The sequence below is a fragment of the Hemibagrus wyckioides genome, linkage group LG27 (genome assembly GCF_019097595.1).
Source record: "Hemibagrus wyckioides isolate EC202008001 linkage group LG27, SWU_Hwy_1.0, whole genome shotgun sequence".
In the NCBI taxonomy this organism is placed as follows: domain Eukaryota; kingdom Metazoa; phylum Chordata; class Actinopteri; order Siluriformes; family Bagridae; genus Hemibagrus; species Hemibagrus wyckioides.
In genome coordinates this window covers 17812059-17822058 of record NC_080736.1, presented here as the reverse complement: position 1 = coordinate 17822058, position 10000 = coordinate 17812059, and the positions used below count along the sequence as shown (strand labels likewise).

Below are 10000 nucleotides of genomic sequence, written 5' to 3'. Positions count from 1 at the left end.
ATGGATGAGTGAGTTTGGTGTGGAGGAACTTGACTGTCCTGCACAGAGTCCTGACCTCAACCCCATAGAACACCTTTGGGATGAATTAGAGCGGAGACTGTGAGCCAGACCGTCTCATCCAACATCAGTGCCTGACCTCACAAATGTGCTTCTAGAGGAATGGTCAAAAATTCCCATAAACACACTCCTAAACCTTGTGGAAAGCCTTCCCAGAATAGCCTAAGCTGTTATAGCTGTAAAGGGCGGGACAACTCCATATTACAGTCATGTGCATGTAAAGGCCCATGTCCCAATACTTGTGGAAATATAGTATATGCTCATGAAGAAAATGATGATGTAAGCCAATACATAAGTGTATTACATAGCTGAGAAAACCTGTGATATTTACAGAAACTTCCTGTCCGTCATTTTACAGACACTCCCCAGCTCCCTTTACTCTGCCAATGTACCTGCAGTGCTGAAAGTATGTTAAAGGTAGCGTAAGCACCATTTATTCCTGGTTTTCTGGACACGTCTGTGTCCGGCTTTGCCGATCATTCATTCATTGTCTATACCCGCTTATTCCTAGGACTCCTAGGGTCATGGGGGTCTGCTGGAGCCTATCCCAGCACACATAGGGCGAAAGGCAGGGGTACACCCTGGACAGGTCGTCAGTCCATCACAGGGCCACACATAGACAAACAACCACACACACACTCACATTTAGAATCACCAATCAACCTAATGTACATGTCTTTGGACTGTGGGAGGAAACCAGAGTACCAGGAGTAAACCCACGCAGGCACGGGAGAACATGCAAACTCCACACAGAAAGGCCCCAGTTCGACCCCGGGATTCGAACCCAGGACCTTCTTGCTGTGAGGCAACACCACTAAGCTGCCCCTTTGCCGATCACTTAAACTGAATTTTATTTGTAGTTGTTGTTTTATTTAACTCTGCTTTCAAAGCAGATGAACGGGCGAGTGGACTGTTAAGTGACATATTAATGCTAACTCTAGTTCACATGAAATATTTACAATAATTCAAATGAGTAGTGTAGCTAATCGTGATGCTAATACGCAACGTGAGCTATGTGTCTGTTCTGTGCTGACACAGTTAACACTGTGTCTCTGGATTAGCATGCGCTCTTTTCCAGTCTACAATATTTACATTAATATCATATCACTTACAATATCATCTTAATTTCCAAGCACCTTTTTCAGTACATTGTGTGCTCTGGGTGAGTCTCTGGTGAAAGAATTTCCTTCAGGATTAATAAATCTTATCTTATAGACGTTACCTCGCTGATGACTGGGAGCTCATGACCCACTGCAGGTACTCCTTGGCGGCCATGCTGTCCAGCACCTTGTTGACGTCGCTGGTGAAGCTGCCGTCCACGTGCCTCTTGCGTAACGTGTCCATGCGCCTCGTCTCCACGCAACTGAGCATGAACATAACACGAGCATCGTCACGCGCAGGGATGCTACGTAGTTTCACATACAGCACATAGCTAATTAAATCTTATGTTGGTGACACCAAGCAAACGTTTATTAGCACAGAACTCAGGTTTCCTGCTGATCTTGTTATGCTAATCCAGTGCAGGAGAACGTGTGTTTGTGCGCAAAGCCAAGAAATAAAGCAAATATTCATAGGCTTCAGCATTAATGAAAAATTCAGCTTGTTTTGCTAATCTGAATATTATTTATTTTTTCTAAAATAACCTGGAAATGTGTGTGCAGTAAACGATCCTAAAACGAACTCTAGCGTTAGTGTTTATGAGGAACGTGACGCTCGCCATGCTATTAACACAACCCCAGCTAACACTAGTTATTCGCTTCTGTTATAACGATATAATAGACGTCATTTCTCACATTCGTCGGTCAACACAGAGACCTCCATAACGCGCAAAACTTGTATATCTTCTCAAATCTCAGCATTTAGTTTGAAAAGGTGGTTTATGTTAGCTGGAAGAGAAGACGTGTGTGAAATAAGCAAGCTAGCACAACCAAAATTTCAATTAGTAGCATTTTTAAGCATTAATAAAAAGTGTAGCTATGCTACTGCTATTGCTAATATGCTGATTGTTACTGTAAGTTTAAATGTCTACAGAAATGCTAGAGAGAAATCCCTGTTCATGCTAATGAGAAACGTAATGGTGCTGTGTAGCTAATTGTCACTACTCGATCCGTACCAGAAAAACCATTTGTACTGCACATGTGCGGAAATGCTAATACTTCTTGTCTGAAGTATGACAAAACGATATACGCCATTTTTGGGTATTTATAATACTGTTGTTATGATATGACTAATAAAATCATTTCCACATATGCGCGGTACAAATCGAGTTTCCGGTAGGGATCGCTGTAGTGACAAGCATTAATAAAAAGCGTAGCTATGCTACTGCTATTGCTAATACGCTAATCGTTACTGTAAGGTTAAATGTCTACACAAATGCTAGTGAGAAATCCCTGTTCATGCTAATGAGAAATGTAACTGTGCTGTGTAGCTAATATAAAATAAACCGCTACACGCTAGTGTATTTGTAAATAGTGTGTGTGTGTGTGTGTGTGTGTTAGTAAGTAAGTAAAAAGATTCCTACAGGCTGGGACACCCAGAAGCCAGATTGCTAGCATTCACACGGTCATTGGCATGGCTAAGAATTGCAGTAATAAGCATTGCTAGCTAGCTTGTGCTGCACGTGTGTGTGTGCGCGTCCCCATTAGTGAGTAAGTCTAGTTCAGTGATTAGTAGCCCCTTTTTCTGTTTAGAAAGTGTGTGTGTGTGTGTGTGTGTGTGTGAACATAGCAAAAGATCCCCAAAGCCCAAACACCAGAAGAGCAGATTAGCAGCATTTCCACCTGGAAAACGTAGCGTGTTTCACCGCAAAGCTCCCAAAGCCAAAGAGATGAGTAGCAGAGTTAATTCAGTGTGATTTATTAGCAAGGCCACTTCTTAGCAAAGGGTTAGGACAGGGTCATCAAAAAGAGACAAGGCCAAAGAATAAAATAAAAATTAAAGGATAAGTGGAAAATAAACTAAAAATGAAGCATAAATGTTTATTTTGTTATAAATCTCTCTCTCTCTCTCTCTATCTAAGTAATATCAGTTTCTCCGTAAGGCACTGTAGGTGAGGTTGCCGTGGCGATGGTGGGGGTGGAGGTGGAGGTGATGCCTACTCTGGTTTGGGCTGCCCGCTTTTCAGCCAGGTGATGAAGTCTTTCGCCGCCTGGTCCTGCAGGTACGAGCTGACGTCACTGGTGTAGGTGCCGTCTGCGTGGCGCCGAGCCGGTCCGCTGTAAGCACACACACACACACATACACACACACACACACACACACACATATACACACACACACTTTAATATCCATATCGACGCTCATCTGGAGAGGATAAAAGCTGAGATGACAGTGTTCGAGGTAAAAAAGCAACGGCGCGTGAGGACCGGAAGCGATTTAGTGACGTCTGCGCGAGGCAGCTAATGAGGCGGATTTCAGACAAACAACCGAAACATCGACGTAATTTGTTTCCGTAATTCATAACACTATTTCCAGAATTTTTTTTTTTTTTTTTTTTTTTGTAGAACTTTATGTATTATAATTAGCTGTGAAATTCTCAGCTCTGATTGGTCAGAATCTTGTCCGTTTATTTCCCCGCACTCAGCAGCTCGGATATTAATTCCTGAAATAATTCACATAAATAAAGAATTCCGAAAAATCTCTTATTTATTTATTTATTTATTTATTTATTTTTAAATAAAAACTACACATATTTTATATTTTATTATAATATAGCGTCGATATCAGGAATAAAAAAACGATTAAATTTTACAAATGAAATTAAAATAAATAAATAAAATAAACAACGCAGGTTAAAGTGTTTATAAAATATGTATATAAAGCGAAGGTGGCATAAAAATATTCTTACTGTTCTTTTAGCCAAAGAGTTATATAGTTATATATTTTACTGATCCTAATAGATGCGGGTTTTAAAGAGCGCGTAGTCCGTTCTTATTGGCGCGCGCTACACACTCTATTCTTATAAATATCTGAAATATACACCAAAAAGCGAACTAAAACCTCCGCATCCACATTTCCAAGTGAAATGAATGCTAAAAGATGTTAAACCCGCACTCACCCGCTCCTCTTGGAGTTCATGAGCCACTGCACGAAGTCCTGCGCCCGCCGTGTCTCCAGGTATTTACTGTAGTCGTTCGAGAAAGTTCCCTCTGAATGTCTCCTCGCCCGCATCATGTCTTTCCTCTCGTCCAGAAGACTCGCGTCTGTCTCTGAGCTGGAATCAGACACACCCAGGCTGTGAGACACTCGGACCTTCAGGATCTCTTTCAGCCTCTTGCTTTTAATCTTTAATTTTTAATCTTTAATTTTTTATCTTCCCAGCTCAGTAAACACAACAGACCGAAAGTGGTAGAGAAGGGCAGAGGAGGAATATATATATATATATTACACAAGAACAGAAACCAAACATCGACATCTGAACTTATTTGTAGACAAACCTTTAATTTTTAGTTAGTTAAGGTTTAATTACCTTTTTGTAATGAAGGCAAAAGCAAAACTTCCTTAATAGCAAATTTAAAAACAGGTCTTGGGTCAAAAATATTTCATAAATTTTATAAATGCATTTTATCCTGGAAACTGGAATTATTTGATTTCAGACCCCACATTTCTCACAGTTATATATATATATATATTTGTTATAAAGCCTATCCACTTCCTGAAGAATTAAAACACGGCTCAGTTCTATAAAAATTCATCACACCATGAGAGTCGCTTAGAAACGTCAAATATCTCTCATTTTTACATTTTTTTTAGATCAGATTAGAGATCAGATCTACTGAGGTCTGCTGTCAGGAAAAAATATCTGAAACTCTCTTGTGTTCTGTCAATAGAAAACACACTGTGAAATAAATAAAGATTTAGTGTCACGTCTTAACTGCTTTATATGCAAATTTAAGCATTTTTTTAAAACAGATTTTTATTTGAATCCCATAAACTGGCTTCACAACTATCTATCTATCTATCTATCTATCTATCTATCTATCTATCTATCTATCTATCTATCTATCTATCTAGGAAGTATAGTTATAGAATAATTCAATAAACAAATCATTTGCTTTGCCTCCTATTTTGCGTTCACTGAATAGAGAAGCTTTCAGAATAAATAGATTCCTTTCAATTTTTTTTCGATTTCACAGCATCTCCTGCTTTCCCTTCACTTCTGCTTAGAATAAAGATGCGAGCAAATTAACTTTTAAATGGAAAAAAAACCCTGTTTTTCCGATTCAGATTCCTCTGACTCTGATTCTGATTCCTCTGATTCTGACTCTTTTGACTCCTTTGTGTCTCACCTGGTCCTGTCGTCTTGTAGCGGCAGCTCCAGGCTGCTCTGGATGAGGACGAGGAGGAGAACGAGACCAGCGCTGAAGTGTGTGCCTTTCATCTTGAACACCTGCCCCACACACACACACACACACACACACACACACACACACATACACACACACACCAAATTGGAGACCTTGTTTTCCAAGCCCACTGCCAAGTTCCAGGTTCTTCTCTTCTTCATGTGTGTGTGTGTGTGTGTGTGTGTGTGGTCCTCATTACTTACCAGTGTGTAGACGAGCCTGTGTGTGTGTGTGTGTGTTTGTAAGCTCCGTGGTCCTTCTTGCTTTCTATTCTGACCTTTCTTTCTTCTGCCTCCCTCTTTTATAGTGGTATCAGACAACCCCCTTTATTCACCCCTCACACACCCACCCACACACACACTCACACTCACACACACACACACACACACACACACACACACACACACACTATACGTGCAGTGGTGCACGCTCTGAGCTCATTCATTAGTCCCATTCCATTACCCTGCTCTTAGCTGTCGAACCGAGGCCCGTGTCTGTGTTTGCTTAAGCTGGAGAAGAGGACGTGTCTCTCAGAGGTGTCGGAAAGCATCCTGGCAAATAAAGAGAGGGAAAAAAACAACCGAGTGCTACTGTACACACTCACACGCTGACTCTCAGCACTAATTAGACCTCATTCAGCTGTTTTTTTTCCCTTCCCAAGAGCCCGGAATCCCGTAACAGAGTCTCGATTCTTCAGTATCACAATAGTTGTGTAAGATTTTATCGTGATATCCAGAGGAACCTCGCAAGACAAATATCATCACACAGCTTCTTCCTGAACTAAACACGGCTCAGATGTCAAATGATACGGATTTCCACTGGAATAAAACTGGGTGGAATCTGGAATATATACAGGAAGAGCGACTAAACGTTCCGAATATTCGGTTTCTCTCATTTATAGCCTGATAAACAGCCGATAAATTGCAGACAGAAAGCCGATAAATACAGTTAACCTGTTAAGGTTAATGTGAGGTTATCCTTATATAACGAGCGCAATCACGTGATCTTTCGTTTAATAATGCAATAATAAACAGCTTCTGACCAATCAGAATCCAGAATTCACAGCACTGCCCCCCCACACGCACACACATACACACACACACACACACATATTTCATGTAGCTACTTAATTAATCCCTCTGAAAATAATTCACACTATAAACGGTAATACTTCTAATATTTTACATTTTATTGCAAAATACATCAAATAATTTGCCTGTAATCACACACTCAGGAATTTACAGTAAATACAAAAAAATTTACAAATTAAATGATTTCCATTTTCAAAATGAAAATGACTTTCATTTCAAACTGATTGGATTAAAGCCATTTAGATGAAATAATTTTTTTATTTTTATTTTTATTTATTTATTTCTTTTTTTTTTGAAGCACGAAGGACACTTCAGTGCCCCGGAATCTCACACATTATACAAAAAAACGTAATATAATAAAATCATACTTGAAGATACATGAAGAAAAAACAGGAAATTGAAATCTAATTAATTAACTGGCATTAACAAATAAAATGTCAGCCATAAAAAACATCTGCATCAAAACTTATTTTAAAAAAAAGTTAGAACTCAAAGTTAGGACTCAAATTTACAGCAAAAAAAAAAAAAATTAAATGTTGCAGCTTTAAAAGATTTAAGGCTAGAAGTTTTTGTTATATAATTTTTTTGGTTTTGTTCATATTGTATTTTAAATAAAATCTGAACATTTAGCCTCAGATTTGTGGCAAAACGTAAGACCGGTGCTAACACCGCTGTGAAGGAATACTAGCTTCCCGGCCCTGTTGCTAAAGCAACGGACAAAGCGGTGAGGAATCGGTGAGGTCAAGCGGTAAAGTGCCGCTTAATTACCCTCAGGAACATGCCGAATGATCGAGTCGGTGACAGAAGGGAAAAAGCAGAAGCGTCGAATTGAGTAAAAATAAAATAATAATACACATCTAGATTAAAAAAAACAAACAAATGCAATAGCATAAATAAAAGAAAAGTAGCAGCTGGAAAAAAGTTTGTTGATTGGAGAAACATCTCTGAAGGTCCAGGAAGTGAGTCAGGGGTCAGTGTGACGTCTGGACGCACAAATCACGCGAAGCACTTCTGCAGGAAGTGAGTCATGTGGGTATAGACGTGCTCATGGGCCGATCCTCCGAGACTGTGATCCTCGTCTGTGTACCACTGAGAGACGGGGAAGAGGCCAGACGGAGACGGGGGTAAGTGTGTCTTATAAACAGTAACACAGCTGCACTCAAGAGCACTACATATACATCTCTTCATGTATTTATGTTACATAAATACACGAATATATAATAAATTTCTAAAGGTTGCTATTGACACGAAATTTTCACCAGATGTTGGTAACAACTCCTGTGATCCACACATCAAACCATAGATGTCCATACATTCAGTTATATGTAATAATGTGTGTAATAAAGTATGGAACACGCTTACTTATTTTATTTAATACTGCATACAAAAGCCTTTGTCGGTAAAGACCGCCTCAAGACATCTCCTGTATGGAGAAACTAGTTGCATGGTGTGATTTTGGCCCGTTCTTCCACACAAACATCCTCAAATCTTGAAGGATCCACAGGCCTCTTCTATGAACTCTGACCTTTAGTTCTTTCCATAGATTTTCACTTGGAATTGAGTCAGGTGATTGGCTGGACCATTCTAGCAGCTTGATTTTCCTTCTCTGAAACCAGTTGAGAGTTTCCTCTTTTCCTCGTTTCATCCTGGAAGATGGGGGCAGAATTTTTTTATCACGAATGTCTCGGGACGTTTTTCCGTTCATCCTTCCTTCAATGATATGAAGTTTGCTGGTAGCATATGCTAAAGAACAGCCCCACACCATGATGTCTAGGCCATCATTTGGAACTGAAGTAGCTGATATTAATTTGCACTGACCAGCGGACAGGACTGCTTTCTAATTACTGATTGGTGTCTTGGCTTTCCATGCCTTTTTACACCTCCCTTTCTTCATGTGTTCAATACTTTTCCTCTCTGTCATTAAACATTATTACACATAACTTAATTCATGTACATCTATGTTTTGATTTCTGTGCATGTGTGGATTGCATGGTTTGTTACCAACATCTGGTGAAAATTTCATGTCAGTAGCACTTGAAAAATGGTGACGTGTTCAATACTTATTTTACCTGCTCAAGTCCAAAAGTCTGAAACCTCACAAAAAAGTAAAAACACTTAAAGGAAATGTTCAGCGTCTTGAATATTCTAGACAGTCTCAGACTTTAAGACCCGCTGGAAATATGTGGTTATTTGACTGCATCACGTAAATCGAGTGTTTACCATCGACTCGAAATCCACTTGCCGGTTGACCAGAGCTTTGGAGATCTGCGCTGCCTGCTGGAAGTGGACGTTATCTGGGAAGAAACACGCACAATGTTAATGTGAGGGAGAAAAAAAAAAAAAAACTGTGCGTAACGTTTACCCCCCCCTATAACCCCCCCCCCCCGGATTCTTTAGAATATTTAACAACTTCATGTTTGTCTGAATGATAAAACAAGGGAAGAATTTCATAATAATAATAATAATAATAATAATAATAATAATAATAATAATAAAAATAAAATATGTTAAGATAATAATTTGTGTCCGTTCTGTTTTTGTGCCAAATCCATGATTCAGTTCCGTTGTTTTCATCGTTCCATCGTGACGTTTTTTGCGCGTCATCACGTACAATATCTCGTGATTTGTGTTAAGAAGTGTTTTAGCATTTTTTCCACTTGACTTGCGTTTCTTTGTGTTCTTTCGGCTCTCGCTGTTGTTCAAACACTAAAGCCATAAACTCCATTTCGGGGGTTTCAAGGCAAAAGAGCAACTGCAGAATGTGTAGAGTGTGTAGAGTGTGTAGAATGTGTAGAGTGTGTAGAGTGTGTAGAATGTGTAGAGTGTGTAGAGTGTGTAGAATGTGTAGAGTGTGTAGAGTGTGTAGAATGTGTAGAGTGTGTAGAGTGTGTAGAATGTGTAGAGTGTGTAGAGTGTGTAGAATGTGTAGAGTGTGTAGAGTGTGTAGAATGTGTTGAGTGTGCAGAGTGTGTAGAGTGTGTTGAGTGTGTAGAGTGTGTAGAGTGTGTTGAGTGTGTAGAGTGTGTAGAGTGTGTTGAGTGTGTTGAGTGTGTTGGGTGTGTAGAGTGTGTAGAGTGTGTTGAGTGTGTAGAGTGTGTAGAGTGTGTTGAGTTGTAGAGTGTGTTGAGTGTGTACAGTGTGTAGAGTGTGTTGAGTGTGTAGAGTGTGTAGAGTGTGTTGAGTTGTAGAGTGTGTTGAGTGTGTACAGTGTGTAGAGTGTGTTGAGTGTGTAGAGCGTGTAGAGTGTGTTGAGTGTGTAGAGTGTGTAGAGTGTGTTGAGTGTGTAGAGTGTGTTGAGGTATAGAGTGTGTTGAGTGTGTAGAGTGTGTTGAGTGTGTAGAGTGTGTTGAGGTGTAGAGTGTGTTGGGTGTGTAGAGTGTGTAGAGTGTGTACAGTGTGTTGAGTGTGTTGAGGTGTAGAGTGTGTAGAGTGTGTTGAGGTGTAGAGTGTGTTGAGTGTGTAGAGTGTGTAGAGTGTGTTGAGTGTGTAGAGTGTGTTGGGTGTGTA

The 10000-nt window shown here is 39.8% G+C and overlaps 2 protein-coding genes across 3 annotated transcripts in view; both read right to left on the bottom strand.

Moving 5' to 3' along the window:
* The window catches only part of gcga (glucagon a), a 6218-nt gene extending 517 nt beyond the window's left edge, over positions 1-5701 (bottom strand). Inside the window, exons 1-5 of one of the 2 annotated variants that reach the window (XM_058381424.1) lie at positions 5606-5701; positions 5346-5446; positions 4115-4270; positions 3156-3272; positions 1280-1420 (exon numbers count right to left, since the gene is read on the bottom strand). In XM_058381424.1, the coding sequence (XP_058237407.1) occupies positions 1280-1420; positions 3156-3272; positions 4115-4270; positions 5346-5437 (506 nt within the window). In that variant the 5' untranslated portion in view covers positions 5438-5446; positions 5606-5701. Of the gene's footprint in view, positions 1-1279; positions 1463-3155; positions 3273-4114; positions 4271-5345; positions 5447-5605 lie in introns of both variants that reach the window. The other variant, XM_058381425.1, reaches the window with a different exon arrangement.
* Positions 5702-6591: 890 nt separating this feature from the next.
* dpp4 (dipeptidyl-peptidase 4) overlaps positions 6592-10000 on the bottom strand; it is a 23407-nt gene continuing 19998 nt past the window's right edge. The window contains exons 25-26 of the mRNA XM_058382436.1: positions 8714-8787; positions 6592-7582 (exon numbers count right to left, since the gene is read on the bottom strand). Coding sequence (XP_058238419.1) covers positions 7490-7582; positions 8714-8787 — 167 coding nt within the window. The 3' untranslated portion in view covers positions 6592-7489. The remainder of the gene's footprint in view (positions 7583-8713; positions 8788-10000) is intronic.